The 20,406-nt window shown below is 45.0% G+C and overlaps 1 protein-coding gene across 1 annotated transcript in view; it reads right to left on the bottom strand.

Annotated features, from left to right (window-relative positions):
- Positions 1–20,406, bottom strand: part of ABTB3 (ankyrin repeat and BTB domain containing 3) — a 323,604-nt gene that overhangs the window by 127,818 nt on the left and 175,380 nt on the right. The window contains exon 2 of the mRNA XM_069585255.1: positions 1,272–1,421. Within this exon, the coding sequence (XP_069441356.1) occupies positions 1,272–1,421 (150 nt within the window). The remainder of the gene's footprint in view (positions 1–1,271; positions 1,422–20,406) is intronic.

Raw genomic sequence — 20,406 nt, 5'->3', positions numbered from 1 at the left:
CAGATTCAGCCCAGACCTGAATTAGGAGGTGTAGAAGCACAGCAATCATTACTCAAACTTGGGACACCCCAGCCTTCTTCTCTCCACCTTTCTGCCCCTTCTCTCCCTCTCTTCCCATCTCTCTCTTTGTCTCTGTCTCTCCCTCTTTTTCACATTTCCCAAGGACTATGTGCCAAGCAGTATTCGTGGTGCTGAGGTTACAACAGTGAACAAAACAAATATCTCTTCTCTCTGTGAGAATATATTCTAATAGCAGGAAACAGATACTTAAAAAAATTAATGAGTCAACTATTGAGGGTGTCTGGGGGAAGGAGGGAGGGGAATGATTGCTAATGGCTATCAGGTTTCTTGTTGGGGTGATGAAAAATGTCCTAAAATTGATTGTGGTTATGGTTGTATAACTTGGAAATACACTAAAAGCCATTGAATGATGATACACTTTAAGTAGATGAACAGGATATGAATTTTATCTCAGTGGACTTGTTACTGAAAAACAAAAAGAAATTGAGCATGTCATAGGGTAATAGCTGGGAAGAAAGGTAAAGCAGTGAAGAGGGATCAGGGTTCTTAGGGTGCTATAATTTTAAATAGGGTGCTCAGGGAAAACTTCATTGAGGGGTAACATTTGGGTGAGACTTGAAGGTAATGAGGAAATAAGCTATGTGGACATCTGGAGGATGAGAATGGTTTATACAGGGGGAACAGTATGTGCAAAGGCCCTGAGGTATGTCTGCTATGTTCAAGGAACAAGAGGTACCAGTGTGACTGAGTTCAGCAGGCCTGGGGAGGAAGTGGAGGAAGATGTCTGAGGGATTCAGGTAGGGAGCCTGGATGAAATTTTGAGGATTTTGTCTTTTCCTGTGGATCAGATGGGGAGCCAGTGGAGGATTTTGAACAGACATAGTCACGTTGTGGAAATCAACAGTCTTTACAGCATTTACTGTGTGCTAGGGACTGCAGAGACCTCCTTGGTGGGTGTCAGCTTGCTGAGTCACCACAACTACATTCTAAGTGAAGTATTACCATATTCTCTGTTTTATAAAAAAGGGAAATGGAGGCTTAGAAAAGGGTAGGAGGCTGACCTCCATCAGAGGCAGTCTTTACCAGTCTACCTGACTCCAGAGCCCTTGCCTTCACCACGGCCATCAACACTGATCTGTGTACATAGCGGGTGCTTAATAAAAGGAGCCACCAGATTGGTTACAGAACACTGCCCTGAGCACAGTCAGCCCCTTGGGCACAGAGTAGGCAGAGAACCAGCATCCACTTACTCAGTTCTGCGATGCTGCCGACGCGGGTGGCCAGCAAGGATTGCTCGATGGTCCTCAGCTCAGACTGGCTAAACATGGGCAGCTCTCCCGGCTTGCTGGTCCGCTGTGGGTCCCGGTGAAGGTTCAGGCTGTCTGGCAGGCAGAGCACTCCTGCAGGTGGTGGGAACAGAGGGTGAAAGGAAAACAGATTGTTATTTTTCTGCTACCCAAAGGAGGGGTGCAAAACCCCTCAAACCCCATGCACAGCCTCAAACCACACCAGAGTTGGTACCGCAAAGGAAACATGGGAACCAAGGCTCTGCATCCTCTTGGAAATGATGTCTAGGTCTTTCCAAAGGTCTCCTGCTGATTAACAAACATTCGTCTGTATGTGCACATGCCCAAAAGACACAGAAGAAAATCATTTCCTCAGAACTGGCAGGGACCTCACTTGCGCAGAGACACCTCTTGAGAACTCAGTGGTCATGGTCCCACCAGCCTTCCCGAGGCAGCTGCCATCCCAAGCGCCCTGGAGGACATCTCTCCTGGCAGTCCTCTGAGGGCTCTCTTTACTTCCCCAGCAAATTCCACTCTGGGTGGTTGGGCTGTTATCTGTCAGACAAAGCTCTGGCTTTCTCTGTAGAGCTGTATTTCAGGAGCTAAAAAGTCCCCACGGGCTTTTGTAACTTGTATGGTGAATGCCCATGGGAGATCCCTAGAATCCAATTATTTTCATCCCGTCCTTTCCATTCCATGAACACTTAGTGTGAAACTGAGAACTTACTCGACTGACTATTCAGAAATACTCACTCTTCCTGTCATCACCACGCCCTCCACAGGCAGAGTGTGCTTTCTTGTTCCTTGACTTTTGGTTTCACGAACTTTGGCCAAAGGTATGTTAAGAGATATGATGGAACCAAACGTCTGAAAAGCACCTGTGCAGTTGAACTTGCTCTTTTGTGTTTTTGCATTGTCATGAGAAAAACACACCCTGCTTAGCCTGCTGGCGTAAGGAAGGTGAGAGACCCACAGAGCTGATCCAGTACAATCTGTAGCTTGGAGCTGCCCCACAAAAGCAAGTGTTAATTTAATATGCCATTGAGATACCCAGGGTTGTTCATTACTCAGTATTATTATGATGATGACTAATAGGTACACCTACTGGATGTCAATCACGGAGGAGACAACGAATGAGGCAGGCATGTGTTGTGCTGCATTAGGGACTGAGGATATGGTGATGGACAGGATACACATACTCCCGTTCCCAATGGGCTCACAGTCTAAGTGGAGGAGATGGACTATTACACACATAACCACAAAGCCATACCATACATGCTCTACGGTAGGAGAAGATGAGAAGATTAGCAGGGACCTGAACAAAAGTAGTTGTCAATAAGCTGGAAGCATTTATTGAGTGCCTACAGTAGTCCCAATTCTGCTAGGCATTTTGGAGATGCAAAAGAAGCAGAAGATGTATTCAAGAATAAACTCACTGGAGAAACAAGACTGCCAATGACAAAGCTGGAGTGCAATGAAGGAGTATCAACACACAGGTGCTGAATTATTTAAGCCAGCTGTCAGGGCGAGGGGACCGACAGAAGGCAAACGTCAAAATTCAAGCCCACTCCTCGCCCTGTGAACCACAAAAGCCCAGCAAACAAAGGCTCCTCCTTTGAACACGAGCAGGGAGAGAACATACCTCTTCTGCCCCCTGCTGCATAATTAGTGGCTCCAGCCACACTGACCTAGTCGCTCGTCTTGAATATCTTACTTTCATACCTAACAAGCTGACAACAGCGGAGAAGGCAACCATAACAGATTTTTTTGAGTAATAAACAAATGGATAAATAGTAAAAATGACCATTAATGTTTAATGTTCTTATAATCAGGAAACTGGTCAAATGAATTTCTGAGATTGTTTTCTAACTATTGTTTTTCAAAAATCTTAGAATCAATAAGAATGTATTTTATATCACAACCTAGTACACAGCCTTCCCAGGTGGTTCCGTGGTAAAGAATCTGCCTGCTAAGCAGGAGACGTGGGTTCAATCCCTGGGTCAGGAAGATCCCCTGGAGAAGGAAACGGCAACCCATTCCATTATTCTTGCTTGAGAATCCCATGAACAGAGGAGCTTGGTGGGCTACAGTCCATGGAGTCGTAAAAGGGTCAGATACGACTCAGTGTCTACACCACCACCATCACCAGTACACACTAACACACACACACACCATCACCACCACCAATACTACACACAGTTTTCATGTTTTCCATGAAAAAAAATCTTGGAAAATAATATTAATCCTTACTATGTATGTGGCATGCTCCATTTTTTCCTTTTCACTTCGTTTCTACCTTACCAATAAAAAATGCTGAGTGTAGCACCAAAAGTGATCTCATGGCCCACTAGTGGGTCGTGACTGGCAGTTTGAAAAACTCTGTGAGCCAGGCTGGTTCACACCTTGGCATTAACTGGACAATACAGATCAATGATTTACTGGATACTACTTAGCACTGGGCTGGGTTCCACATCAGCTGTAGAGAAGGTTGAGAGGTGATCTCCACACTTTAGGGACCCTCAGTTTTTCAGGAAAGGCAAAATCTTCACAGAAATGCCCATCATGTAAGGCTGGCCTCCTGCCTGTCCTTTTCCCTTAACACTTGAGTCATCCCCCAATCACCCCAGGCAGGGACGCCCTGAGTCATCCTTGCTTCCTCTGGTTTGCTCACCTGCCCAGACATTTGGTCAGAGGTCAAGTCAAGTAGCTGTTGCCTTGGCAACGAATGTTGGGCCAACCCTTCATCTGATACCTCTGAAGTTCCTGACTCTAATTCAGAGATTTACCACTCTTAAAAGTGCACATGGCAAATGAGAGCAGGTGACCCAAGGTTCAGGGGATGAGGCCCTCTGCTGGGGGAGGGGGTAGTAGTCAGGGGGCTTCACAGTAAAGGAGACCTGGGAGTGAGCCCTGACTGTCAGGGAGGATGACATTCTCTAATGAACAATACAAAAGGCCCTGACATGTCCTCACAGGTTTGCTTTCTCGGTAATTGCATTATGCACAGCAAGTTCCTATCCCAGGCTGGCATCTGAAACATTGCTTCACACGTGGGTTGAGGTATAAGCAAATGTGCCTCAAATGTGACTCCAGACTTGGAATCTGGAACCCAGCGCATCAGTCTTGGCTCTACCACTTCCTACCCATGTTTAACTTTGGGCAGGTCAGAGAACCTCTCTGGACCTCAGTTTCCTCTTCTGTGAAATGGGAGTGATAAGAATAGCCTTACCTCCCTCATGGCACTGCTGAGGGTGGGAGATGAAATGAGACCATGTGTACTAAAGTACTTTGCACGTGCTGAGCAATAGTACCTGCTTGACATATGTTAACTGAGATGAAAATTGGTCAATGTGTATAAACGTAGCTTTGAACTGCTTTATGCTTCATCATGAGAATAAATAATTTCCCTTAGAATTATTCATCCTCCTTTTAGAGGGTTCTGAAATTTAAATGTGAAAATATAATTATTCAAAGAAGCTTTGAAAGCTAGAGTACTAGGATTTGAGAAATCTATAATTGATCTATTATGCAAAGATTATATACCAGGGTTTTCCTTTTTTTCTTTTGTTTTGACGACTCTATATGGGGTATACACATAAACTAGAGTTATTATTTTTTTGTGTATAAAAATCAACTATGTCAATAAGAAGGTCCTAGCCGCATATTTTAGTGTCAGATACAGGCTTGAGTGTTTTGGAGTACTCATCAATTTCTGTTTCGAGTCAAGGACAGTCACAGCCTGGTGACTGACCAAAGTTTCAAAACAGGGGAGACCTAAGGTTCAAATATGACTTTGGACCTAAAGGGATATGGTCACCTTGGAGAGCAGGTGACCACTGGGGAGTGGCTACTCTGTTGAAGGGGTCACCGTCTTACTGAAATCTATCACTGTGGAGTGGGTTATGCATTTGTCTAAGGGGAAATCCATTCACATTTTCAAAGGGGTTGGCAAGTGCTAAAAGATGATTAACCAGTGTCTTTGAATGTCCACATTTCCAGCCATAACCAACCTGGGACTGACTAACCATGGGGAGGCCAGAGGCCAGAAACAGGCTTCAGTCCTGCCCCAGTCCCCTGGGCAACCTGGACAAAGCACTTTCCAGACCTTCAGTCAGTTTCCGTGTCTGCAAAAAGGGGTTAAAGTATCCACATCACCAGTCTGTTGTGTTGATTCAAGAAAAGAAATATTTAAGGCCTCCAACCTATAGCAAGTGCCTCACTGAATGGCCTCTTCCCACAATGTGCAGCTTTGTTTATCTAATGTCTGGATTCAAACAGTCTTGCAGATCATCCTTCCACAATCCTGTGTGACTGGAGACAGACAACTTTTTGGTTAGGTCATTTAGGATAGAAAATATGAAAGCCATGTCTCTGGGTGGGCCCCTGGACCAACCACTGATCTGGCATTTGTCTCTGCTGGCGGCGATCTGGGCAGTTCTGCCTCCCTGAATGCCTACCTCTATAGGATGGTTCCTTGGCAAATACAACACCCTGCCATCCTTTCCCTCCACTCAGCTCTTCTGTGTCTCCATTCTGTCATTGGATCAGGATGCTATTTACCCACCAAGAGAAAAGCAAATAAGACAACCATCAGCAGTCATCCAATCTCCCCTTGATGTGATGGTGGTGATGGGCTACATAAGGTCTTGGCATCCTGGACCCAGGCTTGGGTTCTGCCTTGTCTGTCTCTGGCTGTGAGAAGGAGACAAACTGTCCTGTGTCCTGCCTGCCAAGCTAAGCCTTGTTTTCTGCTAGGTTGTCCCCAGAATTTAAAGTGGAGGGTCCTGGCACCCGTCCCAGCTTTAAGAAATGGGAAGGAAGCAGCTGGGGTGCAGCACACCAGCCCTCAAACTGGCACTGGACAGACCTGGCTGAGTTCAGATTCCTGCCTCACCGTCTCCCAGCTGTGAGGCCTGGGGCTTGTGACTCGGCTCCTCTGAGCCTCTGTTTCTCCCTCTGAAACTTGTTTGATGCTATCTACCTCCTAGTGTGCTTGGGAGGCCATAATGGGATAATCTACATGGATAACCTGTCACAGAAAAGGGGCCGATAAATGTTTGTTAATAATCCAAGTGAAGTTCTTTGAAGGGAAAGATTTAGGAATTCAATAATACGCTGCTGGAGGGCTTTCTTCTACTGTTTAATTTATTAAGAAATAAGGTAGGAAGTTATCAGATTTTTTTTAATGTTTGCACAATCGGCTTGGAAACTCCTTTTTATTTTAAGAAATTTGGCAGTGGGAAACAAATTCATGGCTGGCTTGGTGAGCACACATCTGTGAGAGGCATGCCATATTCCAATTAGGATGCACCCAGACCACAGTTTATTTTTCCCCCATCATGAATTACATTCAATGGGAAAAGCTCTTAGGAAGTCTGAAGCTAAAACATGAAAAGAAATAAGAAAAAGTAGAAAACACAAAGATGGAGAATTTTCAGAAATGAGTTCAATAACATGCTGGTCCTTGGCAGCTGAAGTGCCCAGGGTGAATAAGCAAGCCAACTTAAGAGAACATGAAGATATCTATAGAACTACCATATGACCCAGCAATCCCACTACTGGACATACACCCTGGAAATGAAGGTGTTAGTCGCTCAGTCATGTCCCACTCTTTGCAATCTCATGGACTGCAGCCCACAAGGTTCCTCTGTCCATGGGATTTTCCAGGCATGAATACTGGAGTGGGGTGCCATTTCCTTCTCCAGGGGATCTTTCCGACCCAGGGATCGAATTCGCATCTCCCGTGTCTCCTGTGTTGCAGGCGGATTCTTTACCCACTAAGCCACTGAAAATCATAATTCAAAAGGACACATGTACCTCAGTGTTCACTGTAGCACTATTTACAATAGTCAGGCATAGAAACAACCTAAATAACCAAGGACAGATGAATGGATGAAAAAGATGTGGTCCGTGTATACATTGCAATATAACTCAGCCATTGAAAGGAATGAAATTGAGTCATCTGCAGAAATGTGGATGGACCTAGGGTTTGTCATACAAAGCGAAATAAGTCAGAAAGAGAAAAACAAATATCGTATATTAAAGCATATATGTGGACTCTAGAAACGTGGTACAGATGAACCTATTTGCAGGGCAGGAATAGAGACAGATGTAGAGACGGACACGTGGACACTGTGGGGAAAGGGAGGCAGGGATAAACTGAGAGGTCAGAACTTTTATATATGTAGTGATTCCCTCCGGACACAACTGAAGTGACTTAGCAGCAGCAGCAGCAGCAATTCCCTGGTGGCTCAAACGGTAAAGCATCTGCCCGCAATGCGGGAGACCCAGGTTCAATCCCGCAGGGGATCCTCCAGGGGTTGGGAAGATCCCCTGGAGAAGGAAGTGGCAACCCACTCCAGTACTCCTGCCTAGAAAATTCCATGGATGGAGGAGCCTGGTGGGCTACAGTCCATGGGGTCACAAAGAGTCGGACACGACTGAGTGACTTCACGAGATACACACACACACACACACACACACACACATATACACTACTGTGCATAAAATATGTAACTAGTGGGAATCTGCTGTATAACACAGAGAGCTCAGCTCAATGCTCTGTGAAGATTTAGATGGGTGGGATGGGGGTGGGTAGGAGGCAAGTACAAGAGAGAGGGGATATATGTACACATATAACTGATTCACTTCATTGTACAGCAGAAACTAACACAACATTGTAAAGCAATTATACTCCAATAAGAAACAAAATGAAAATAAATAAAATAAAACAAACAAACTAAAAGACTATGAAGGTATCTATGGATCATTCATTCATTCACCAACACTAAGCACCGCAAAGACAGCAGGACACGTTTCTATTCTCAAAGGCTCCTGGTCAGCAAGGGAGACAGACCACTCCACCAACTGAATCACTATGGGGGAAACAGCAGAGCAGAAGCGTGCATGAGGTCCAGCATGCATGGATCACACTGGGTGAGCCAAGTCGGCCTGGAACTGTCAGGGCATCTTCCCAGGGGAGCTTAGGAGACCTGGGGAAGCAGACATCTTACGGCAAAGTTGAAACAGTGTGGATGCTGGAGCCTGAATGAATGCTCAGGTTGAATTGCACCAGTGCTACTTCACAGCAACGTCACCTAGGGATGCTATTTAGTTCTCTGAAAAGCATCTGTCTTTTTTGTTCTCCTACACAGTGGTGACATGTGTGTGCAGTGTCATGTGGCGGTAATAACCCAGCAAGGTAATAACCCAACTGGGCAATAACCTAGTCCTGGGTGCAACAGACAGGGAACTTGAGTGTTAGAGTGTTTTGAGTTAAAAACTAGTCTTTGACACTTCAATTAACACATGGCAACAGGTCAGGGTAAAATAATGAGGAGGCAGCTTTGTGGACAAGGGAGGCTTTCCTGCTCTACATCAAGGTGGCCATTCTGCTTCCCCTTGAATACTTATAATTCAAATGCATTCATCATCATTCATTTATCCATCCATCCATCCATCCATCCATCCAAACCTCCACTTTTATTATGGATCATCCTTTAACTAATTAAAGGGTAATTAATTAATTATTTTTTGAGCATCTACTATCCAATACATTGTGTATTGGGCGTATCCAATACAATGGGGGTACAGAGGTAAACAATACGGAGCAGTTGCTCTCTTGGAGCTTAACTTCCATTGATCTAGTTACTTATCCACCCACCTAACCTCCCTCTCTCCCATCCATCTGTCCATTTCTCCACCCCTCCTTTCCTCCATTCATCCATCCCACATAATGTGCCAGACTGAGGCTATAATGAAAAGACACAGATCCTCTCCTTAAGAAATTCATAATCTAGTGGGATAAGTACACATGCTTATGAATGTACTTATGTACAGGAGCTGTAAGAGAAGCTCGTACATGCTACACTAATGGCACACGTAGAAATTGGATAGTCTACCTGAGTGGCGTTGACAGGAAAGGATTCACAGATGAACTGTCCTAGGATCAGTACCAAAAGATGAGGTGAGGTTTCCTAGGTGAATGGGCTGGGCTGTGGGGAAGAGGAAGGTATAGGAAAGGGCAAAACGGAGCGGCAAAAGCCAAAGCACAGAGGCAAGAAAACTGATGTGCTGAAGGGACTGTAATATGCTCTTTTTATACATTATTGCATCTGACGTGCAAATATCTTGTTCAAGGTGGTTGCATCTACATTCACAAGAGATATGCATCTGTAGTTTTCTTGTAGTATTGTCGTCTGGTTTTGGTATTGAGAGTAATGCTAGGCTCATCAGATGCACCGAACGAGTTAGGAAGAGTTCCTTTTGCTTTCGTTTTCTGAAAGTCGTTGTTTTGCTGTGGTCAGTTGCTCAGTCGTATCTGACTCTTTGCCACCACCAGGCCCCCTGCCCATGGAACTTTCCAGGCAAGAGCACTAGAGTGGGTTGCCATTTCCTCCCCCAGGGGATCTTCCTGACCCAGGGATCGAACCCAAGTCTTCCACACTGCAGGTGGACAGGGGCTCTTTGCCACTGAGCCGCCAGGGAAGCCCAAAAGTGGTTGTAGAGAACTGGTGAGATCTCTTCCTTAAATGCTTGGTAGAATTCATTACCTAGGCCTGATGCTTCCTGGTTTTAAAGCTTATCAGGTGTTGGTTCAATTTCTTTAATAGATATATTCAGATAGTCTATTGCTTTTTTTTGGCTGTGCTGCAAGGCTTGTGGGATCTTAGTTCCCTGACCAGAGACTGAACCTAAGCCCTTGGCAATGAGGAAACGTTAGCTACTGGACCACCAGGGAATCCCCCAGACTGTTGATTTCTTCTTGTTGTGAGTCTTGGGAGATTAAGTCTCTCAAGAAATTGGTACATTTCACCTAAGTTGCCAAATTCGTGAGCACCAAGTTTTTTTTTAATATAAATTTATTTATTTTAATTGGAGGTTAATTACTTTACAATATTGTATTGGTTTTGCCATACATCAACATGAATCTGCCACAGGTATACACGTGTTCCCCATCCTGAACCCCCCACCTCCTCCCTCCACACCAAGTTTTTCACAGTATTTCTTTATTATTTTTTTAATGTCGATGGGATTTATAGTGATGTTTCCTTCTTCATTTCAGTCATTTCTCTTTTTGTTCTTAGTTAGCGTGGCTAGCAGCTCATCAATTTTATCAATCTTTTCGAAGAACCAGCCTTGGTTTCATTGATTTTCTCTGTTGATTTCCTGTTTTTAATTGATTTCTGCTCTAATTCTTACTATTTCTTTTTGTTTGCTTTTGATTTAATTTGCTCTTCTCTTTTCAGTTTTCTAATGCAAAAGCTTAGATTCTTGATTTTACATTTCTTTTTTATAATTTTTTTTAAATTGGAGGATAATTGCTTTATAATATCGGGCTGTTTTCTGCCATATATCTTCTTTTTTTAAGACATGAATTTACTGTTATAAATGTCCCTGTAAGCACTGCTTTTTCTGCATCCCATAAATTTTTATGTTGTGTTTTCACTTATTATTAGTTTAAAATATTTTTAAAACTTCTCTTGAGATTTTTTCCTTTGGCCCAAATGATATTCAGAAGTGTGTTGCTTAACCTCCAAGTGTTTGGAATTTTCCAGCTATCTTTCTTTTACTGATGTCTAGTTTAATCCTGTTGAGGTCTGAGAACAGACATTGTATAATTTCTATTCTTTTGAAGTTGTTCAGGTGTGTTTCATGCCTCAGAATGTGGTCTATCTTGGTGAATGTTCCATGTGAGCTTGAGAAGGATTCTGCTGATGTTGAATGAAGTAGTCTATAGATGTCCATTATGTCCAGTTTATTGAAGGTGCTGAGTTCAACTCTGTCCTTACTGATTTTCTACCTGTTGGATCTGTCACTTCTGATAGAAGAATGTTAGTCTCCGACAATCAAAGTGGATTTATCTATTTCTCCTTTCAGTCCTATCAGTTTTTGCCTTTTCTTATTACAAGGTATGTTGAAGTTATTTCAAGCTGCTTCTTTCCCAGACTAATTTAAATTGTGAATCATTAAGTATCTGAATATGGTTTAGTTAGTGCAGGTGATGACATTAGGAAAAGAAGGAAGGAACTGATAGGCAGCGGGAGTGGTAGGCATATATATCCACTTAAGAGACCTCCTAGATTTATTTGAATCTACAGCATGTGCCCGGAAACAAATTTGGCTGTGCCTTTCTCTGTTGCCAACTCTTCTGTTCTACTCTTTTTCACTGAGATTTCCTTAGAAAACATAAGTTGAATTAATGAATGAGGCCTGGGTAGAGTTCTTGATGGAAAAGAAAGATTAGTATGTTTTAAAGAAAGGTGTTAATGATACATTAGCACCCTGCTGAGAATTTCTCCCTATTAGAGAAAGAACAGGGGCTGGAAAACGGATTTCACAGCAGCTGTCAGAACATTTTTATGCCAAGGACAAATATTCACAGGTTTGTCTTCCCCAGGATGTCTAGGAACCATTTCCAGGTAATTGCGAGGGTACCTTCTACAGTAGAAGTCTGTGCATTTGGCAGAATTCCAACTGGAAATCTTTTTCCAATGGAACTTCTGCAGAGTAAGAGCATGAAGATCATTTATATTCATAACAAAGGCCTCCAAGGCCTGTGAGATCCTGAATCACCCAAGAAAGATTAAATCATGTTCAACCGAGCTTTAGTGTTAAGTATATTTAATTGTATTCTAACTCTTCAAAGACTGATTATCTTTAATTAAATAGCCTGGTGACTACAGACTTATCACTTATTTGATATGATATAGTAAGGAACTATTCACTAGGATATTTAATAAGTTGAAATACCCTATGGCTGACCACACAGAATGATAAGAGGTGTGTGTGTGTGTGTGTGTGTGTGTGTGTGTGTGTGTGTGTGTCTACAGGCATGGAAGAGATTAGGCCAACATTTTGAGAGCTGGCTAAATGGTGCTGTTAACATAGTGTAGATGTTAATGGTACATAAAAGCATAAATCTGCCATTTGCAGCCACACATGTGTACGCTGATATAAATAACTAATAGGGCTTTCACAATCCATTGAAAATACAAAGATTACTAAATTGGCTTTTAAAAACATTAGAATCCCATTAGGCCAGAAACTCAGCAGCTGATTACAGAGCAAAATCAACCTCAAGAGGACTCTAAATTCTCATTTGTTGCTGCTGTTAAAAGGTACTGCACTTTCAACAAGGCCATGGGCCCCTGGGGAAAAAAGCTCACAGTCCTTGCTGGAGAAAAAGGGCCCTATCCAGCTATGCATCTGGTTAAGGATGCTTCTGGGCAGACTCTTCCTCCTAGCACCTGTTCTGGGAGTTCCATCAAGAAATATTAATATAAGCACAAATAATTTTAACTTTGATAAAGTCCAGTTTACTGGTTTGTTATTCTAAAGGTTGTGCTTTTGTGTTATACAATTACTCCTTACTCAAGCCAAGGTCTTTTAGACATTCTCCTTTTTTTTTCCTCCCTATGTTTTAGTGTGTTGTCTTTTATATTTCTTTTCAATCTACAATTCATTTTAAGCTACCTTTTGTTTGTGGTGTGAGTTTATTTTCCTTGTGGATGTTCATATGTCCCAGAATTTTTTGTTAAAATATGTATCCTCTCCCTACTTGACTATTTTGCCACCTTTGTTAAAAATCAGAAGACCATAAATATAAGGATTTATTTCAGAAAAAAAAGAAATGTTAATATATGATGTAGCCCAGATATAAGTCAATGTTTCTCAACTTAAAAAAAAAAAAACCTTATGGCTCCCTCCCTATAAGAAGACTTTTTGGACATTTTCTTCCCTCCCCACCCCCACCTCTACTATATTCACCATGTCTTTTAGAACTGTCTACTCAGTTGGTGATTTTAAATGTTTTGTACTGCCTGCTGCTGCTGCTGCTGCTAAGTCGCTTCAGTCGTGTCCGATTCTGTGCGACCCCATGGACAGCAGCCCACCAGGTTCCCCCGTCCCTGGGATTCTCCAGGCAAGAACACTGGAGTGGGTTGCCACTTCCTTCTCCAATGCATGAAAGTGAAAAGTGAAAGTGAAGTCGCTCAGTTGTGTCTGACTCTTCGCAACCCCATGGACTGCAGCCTACCAGGCTCCTGCGTCCATGGGATTTTCCCGGCAAGAGTACTGGAGTGGGGTGCCATCGCCTTCTCCGTTTGTACTGCCTAGAGCAGTCTTAAGCCCATGGCGACCCTTCTCCACTCCAACAACCTTCAGAGGCTCTCATTGCCTAGAGGATAAGATGGGAACTTCTTCGCTTTTGCAATCTTTACCTAACCTATCTGTCCAATAGAATTTCATACCACTCCCCAAGTGACAGAGGGACTCACTCTCCTTGGTATGATGCTGCCCTCCCCCGCCCCACCCCCCATGCCTCTGCTTCCACAGCTCCTCCCATCCAGAACGCCCATCGCTCGGCTTTCACAGGCAGCGAGTCCCCCTTCCTTCAAGGCACAGGGTAAATACCACTTCCTTCAGCAGCTGCCCCAGATCTCCTCGAGGGGCTGGGGCCCCTCCTCTTTCCGCAGCAGGGTGACGGATGGAACTTCCACATCCTTTCAGAGCTGTGGCAAGAGACTCATGATGCTGATGAGAAACAATAGTTCAGATTTTATATGGCACTTGCTATGAGCCAGCCACTATTTTAAGTGCTTTGTGTGTATTAACTATTGTAATCCTTACAGCAGTTCTCCACAGTTGGTGTTATTATTGTTGTTATAGTTTACAGGTGACAAAACTGAGCTGTGTGCACACACACACACACACACACACTCTCCCTCTCCCTCTCTCTCTCTCTCTCTTTCCCTCTGTGTGTGTATGTATATACACACATACATGCACATACACACAGTCAGTTGTCCATCCTTGCATTTATTGTGTGCGTGCATGTGTGTGTGTGTAATTGAGTGCCTTCTCGTACAAGGATATGTGTCACAGAGAAAAATGACACAAATGCTCAGGAGGAGTTCTCTTGACAGATGTGAATATCCATTTTGAAAACTTGTGTTTTGTTTTATTACTTAGAACCATGAGTCATGAAACCATTTTAAAGTGTTGAAGCCTTTGACACCACTAAATCCAGTGCCCCCAGTCAGCACACATGTTTTCTGAGTGCCTACCATGTGCCGGGCCCTGGGCATGAGATGGTGAAGCCATAGCTGCTCATTAGGAGAGTTTACTGCTCAACTCTTTATTTTAGAGATAATAAAACAAAGGTTTGACCAGAGAGGTTAAGTAACTCTCCTGAGGTCACACTAAATTGGTTTAATCCAATTTCTGAATCATGAAAAACCACTTCCAGTTTCAGAAATAAATTATCAATTAAAAAATTTTAAATTGCAGTATAGCTGATTTACAATGTGTTAATTTCAGGTATAGAGCAAAGTGATACAATTATGTACACACACGCATATATTCTTTCTCAGAGTCTTTTCTATTATAGATTATTATAAGATATTGAATATAGTTCCCTGTTTCTCTGAGTTATACAACAGTTCCTTGTTATTTACCTGTTTTATATATAGTAGTGTGTATCTGTTAATCCTAAACTTCCAATTTATCCCTTCCCCTGTTCCTCTTTGGTAATAATAAATTTGCTTCTATGTCTGTAAATCTATTTCTTATTTCATAAGTAAGTTCATTTGTATTGTTTTTTAGATTCCATATGTAACTGATATCATATGATAGCTGTCTTTCCCTGTCTGATTTACTTCATTTAGCATAGTAATCTCCAGGTCCACCCATATTGCTGCAAATGGCATTATTTCATCCTTTTTTTTATGACTGAGTAATAGTCTAGATGAATTACCAATTTTGAAAGAATCGTCATATAATCCTATATCTGTAATACCATGTGGTAGGCCACATCATGGTCCCCAAAGATGTGCACGTCCTAATCCCTTGAACCTGTGAATAAGTTACCTGGCAAGGGTGGAAGGAATTAAGGTGGCAGAAAGAATTAAGGTTGCTAATCAAGTGATTTTAAGATTAGGAGGCGGTCTCGGATTATCTGGGTGAGCCCAGTGTGATCACAAGATTAGGAGGCAGTCTCAGATTATCTGGGTGAGCCCACTGTGATCACAAGGGTCCTTCAAATAGGGAAGAGAGACGCAGAAGAGCCCATGTCAGAGCGATTCCGTGGGAGAAAGACTGGACTGGCTGTAGATGGAAAGCGATCATGAGCTGAGGAGTGTGGGCAGCCGTAGAAGCTGGAAAAGGCAAGGAAAGGGGTTTCCCCCTAGAGCCTCCAGAAGGGAACATAGTGCTGCTGACATCTTAGTTCTGGCTCAAAGAAACTCATTTTGAACTCTAACCTCCAAAACTGTAAGAGAATACATTTATGTTATTTCAGGCCATCCAGTTTGTAGTAATTTGTTACAGCAGACATAGGAGACCTGTGCTTCCTATCAGGAGACAGCCTTACAAAAGTCCTCAGGGTGCTGGGGACCTGATGGAACCATTCTGAAATGAACATCACCTGTCTTTCTAGAAGTCCAGACATCTAATTTCACTTTAAAACTCAGTACTATCTATTCTTAGTCTGGACACTTTCTCAGCCTTTGCCTTTTTCTCCTCTGGGTAAATTCCAGTGGTTAATGCAGAAACAGAGATACCAAAGAATGCCATTTTTCATAACTTTCTTCCTCAGGTCTTCAAGACACTTCTCTCTCTACTTTTAGATCATTGTCTCTGACATTTTATTTTCAGAAATGTTCTTGGTATTCATTCCTTGGAGCCCACTGAAAAGTGACCTTGAGGGCTGATGTTTCCTGCCCCATGCCCCCAGCTTCCCTTCATTTTTTCAGTTTCTGTTTGGAGACTGTCTTCTGCGTTGGGGATGTGCTTATGATTCAAGGTCCTCCTAATGCAGAGGAAAGGGAAAGGGGCTCACAGAGTGGGGCCAGGCTCTGTGTTCTGATGTGAGAAGGAGGAATCACTTCTGCCCACTGGAGTCAGAGAGGTGATGTGGGACTGAGCCACTTCCAGGAGAGGGAGGGATGCATCCACCACCTCGAGGAAGGGAGATGGGCGGCAAATGGCTCCTCTGAGGACTCAGAATAAGAGGGTCAGTTTTCCTGACACGGAAAAGCTGTCCCTTTCTGGGAATGTGAGTGATTGTGAGAAATGCCTCACCATCCAGCTTTCAATAAAATATTCGCTGAAAATCTACTTAGTGCCAGGTTTTGTGCAGGGGGTCTAGATGAGGAAGATGATGATGATGGTGATGCTGCTGCTGATGCTAACACCCACTATGTACCAGGCACTGTTCTAAGCACTTCTCAAATGTACTCACGTTTTATATCTTCAGGTGGCGCATATGAAATATTTGCTGAATTAATGAATAGAGAATGACTTGGTCCTTACCTCCCTGAGCTCACAGCCAGGGTTGGGAGTGGCAGAACAGAATGGAGGGCAGATGGGTGAGGGGAAATAGAAACAATAATCACGATAGGAAAAGAGCTGTGGTCATGCACATGGGCCCGAGTCAGACAGCCTGTGTTTGGATTCAGCTCTGTTCCCTACTAACTCGCTAGCCAAATGGATGAATCTGTCTGTGCCTCAGTTTCCTCATTTGTGAAGGGGCAGTGGTCCGAAGAGCATTTCCCCCATGGGTTGTTTTGCATGCACCCATACCTGCACAGTACCTGGCACACAGCACGGCCACTGTGTTTCTTGTTATTGCAAGGTGCTCAGCAGTGTTCCTCTAAGCCACTCAAAGGCAGGTTTGGTTGCTTCAGATTCCTAATTTGGCTTCTCTCCTAGACTAGTTCTCAGCATCTAATTGGGAGTCTTTGCTGCCTCCATTCTCGCTGCCATTCTGGCCAATAAAATCCCCATACCTGATCTCCTAGTTTGCATCTTTATCTCTATTTCTCTCCAGCCGAGGAAGACTTCAAGGAACAGATGACATCTGAGCTGAGTCTTGAGGAAGGTGTAATTTTAAAAAGAGAGGAAGTTATTTAAAAAGAAGAAGAAGAAGAAGAAGAAGGAGCTGATCTAGCTAGAGGGGGAAAGCAGGGGAGAGAGGGGACTCCTGGGGAAAGGTGGGGCAGCAGGCAGAGGGATAAGGAGGTGGCAAGAGGCAGAACTACAGGAAGAAAACCCTTGACCAGCAAATGCACATTTTACAGGTTCAGTGGGAGCCACGAAAATTTCCAAAGCGTTATAAACCCGTAATTGTTATGGAGGACGGTGTTTACCCTGGGGGTGGCATTATTACCAGCTCAAATGGCAGCTGTAGTCGTAATAATGGTGTTAATAGGCACAGCAGTGATCATAGTAGCGGGAGCGACAGTAGCATCACTGTGAGCACTCAGCACCATCACCATCGTCTTTCTTACAGTTCCGTTTTTTTTGGCTGAGCTGGGTATTCGTTGCTGCTCTGGACTCTTCTTTAGTCGCAGTGAGTGGGGGCTACTCTCTAGTTGCAGTGCGCGGGCTTCCGTTGCGGAGGCTTCTTTTGTTGTGGAGCACCGGCTCTAGGCTGTGCAGCCTTCCACAGCTGTGGCTCTTGGGCTCTAGAGCGCAGACTCAGTAGCTGTGGTACGCGGGCTTAGTCGGTCTGTGGCATGTGGGATCTTTCTGGACCAGGGATCGAACACGTGTCTCCTGCATTATCAGGTGGATTCCTCACCACTGAGCCACCAGGGAAGCCACTTATAGTTACTTGTATTTAGCACTTACTGTGTGCCATTCCAAATACTTCTGAGTCTTATCATACTTAATCCTCACAGTAAGGATATGCGGCAGCAAACATTATCATCACCATTTACAGATGACAAACCAGAGGCAGGATAGAGTTATCTGACCTGGGCAAAGCTGCAATTGGAACCCAGAGACCCAGGACCCAGATGTTTGTTAAAGACTGCATAAGGAGCTGCCCTGACTGGCTGATCCCATGGGAAATGGACATTGGAACTGATACCTTAAGGGGCACCAGTATCTTTGGCAGTTCCAGCTGAGGAAAGGAAGGCCCTCCCTAAAGTTCAGGGAGCACTCAGGAAGGGGAGCCCCTTAGAGGTGATTGTGGAGTGCTGGCTGAGCCTTGGAGGTGGTAATTGAGGGGGGCAGCCAGTCCCAAACTCTGATGTCCTTCTGGACCCAGTCAGAGATGGCGTCCTGGGTGGCTGTGCCCCATTCTAGCCATATACAGGCCAGGGCCTAGGATTAGCACACAGGGGCAGCCAGGAGCCCCCTCTGCAGGCCCCCATCCCCCGGGGGTGCCTCGCCTGGCCATCTCCCCCAGGGTATGGGGGTTGGGCTGTGACTCTGAGCCCCTCTGCCACCTGCCTCAGGTCTGGTCTCCCTGCAGGGCACATGGACAGAGGACCATTCGCACCACAAAGTGGCTGAGCCCATGCAAGTGGGCCTGGCTTTGCCCCACCCTATGCCCAGGTTGGATGCCCGCCAAGTCGTCCAGCAGGAGGGGGACCCCAAGTGCAGTTTGGCTCTGCTGCCTGCAAAACATGTCACACCCCCTTCTACGCCCCCTTCCTAGTCACCAAGGAGAGGGGGTGGGGTCCCATGGACGGCTGAAGGTGCAGGCGGCCTCACTCACAAATGCCCCTGGAAGGGGACCCTCAGGCAGCGGGGGGTCCCGGCTGCCCCCCTGCCTTCCCCTGGGTCCTGAGAAGTGACTGTCAGCCTGCACCCTATCTCTGCATCTCTCTGACTCTGTTAGTGACAACTCCCCTGTGGTCCCCATGGTCTCCTGCCAGGAGATGAAGCTTGAAAGGCCTATTTTGCAGGCTCCAGGGGGACTGTGATGCCATCTTTCTGTGCCTTGATTAGGAATGACCCTGGGGGCCTTCTGAGGGAGAGGCGAGCTCTCCTAACTGCAGGATACAGGAAAGGAGGGCCACTGCAGAGGGGGCCTCTGCAGGGAAGGGAGGCGCTGCCTGGGGATGGCTGCTCCAGCTTGAGGGAGGTGGCAGGAGGATGAGGGAGGTGGCAGGGGGATGAGGGAGGTGGCAGGGGGATGAGGGAGGTGGCAGGGGGATGAGGGAGGTGGCAGGGGGATGAGGGAGGCCTTTGGGGAATAACTTGTTCTGGAGCAGCAGAGAGAGGCCCAGGCTTTGAAGGCTTCCAGGAGAAGAGCATTGAAGAGTGCAAAAGGCAGATATGCCTAGAATACCTCGATGACCTCTAGGGTCCTGACTCTGGTGAAGCCGAGTCTCATAGCTGGGGCCGCTTGGCTCCCTGACCATACCTGGCCTCGGCCAGGGAAGCCCCTGGCCTTCAAACAGCTGGCTGAGGGCTCTGTCAGCTTTTTTGTCAGCTCCTCACCCCTGACTGTCCCAGACTCCTCACCAGCGACTCGGTTCCACACCCTCTAGGCTTGTCCTGACTTTTCTTTCCCAGCCTGCTTATTGTGGGAGGGTGGAGGTCTTGGTGGGACTCATTTTGTGGGCCAGGAATCCCACGCTGCCGAATGACCCCCTGGGATCTCTCAGTGCTCCTCAGATCTCCTTTGCTTCCAACCAAGACCCAGGATTCAACGTTCAAGTGTGTCTACGACAGTCTGTGTGCTTGGAGTTAAACAGAGCTAGGCTCATGTCTGTCCTCTTTCTTCCTTGCTCTGTGGCTTTGGACAAGTGACTTGACCCCTCTGATCCTCTGTTCCTATGTTTATAAAGTGTGGATAATAATACCTCCCTTTGCAGGCTTGTTGTGAGGTTTAAGAAGGTAACTCACAGTTCTGGTTGCTAGGGCTGTCATAACAAAATACCACAAACTCAGTGGCTTGAACAAAGACATTCATTATGTCCCAGTTCTAGAGGTTGCACATCTGAGAACAAAGTGTTGGGAGGACTTGTCTCTTCTAAGGGCTGTGACAGAGAATCTGTTCCATGCCTCTCCCCTGCATCCTGGGGCTTCACTGGCATTCCTCGGCGTGAAGATGCATCGCCTTCATCTGGGCTTTCATCTTCACGTGCTGTTCTCTCTCTGTGCATCTGTGTCTGGGTCTACATTTCCCTTTTAAAATAAGGCCATCAGTCATATTGGATTAAGGGTCCATCCTGCTCCAGCATGACCTCATCTTTACCCACATCTGCAATGAACTTATTTCCAGAAAAAGTCACCTGCTCAAGTGCTGGGAGGGGGGGCGGTGAGACTTTTGGGAGGACACAATTCAAACCATAACACAAAG

The sequence above is a fragment of the Ovis canadensis genome, chromosome 3 (assembly GCF_042477335.2).
Source record: "Ovis canadensis isolate MfBH-ARS-UI-01 breed Bighorn chromosome 3, ARS-UI_OviCan_v2, whole genome shotgun sequence".
Taxonomy (NCBI): Eukaryota; Metazoa; Chordata; class Mammalia; order Artiodactyla; family Bovidae; genus Ovis; species Ovis canadensis.
Note: the sequence above shows the minus strand (reverse complement) of the source record. Positions and strands in the feature narration are given on the sequence as shown.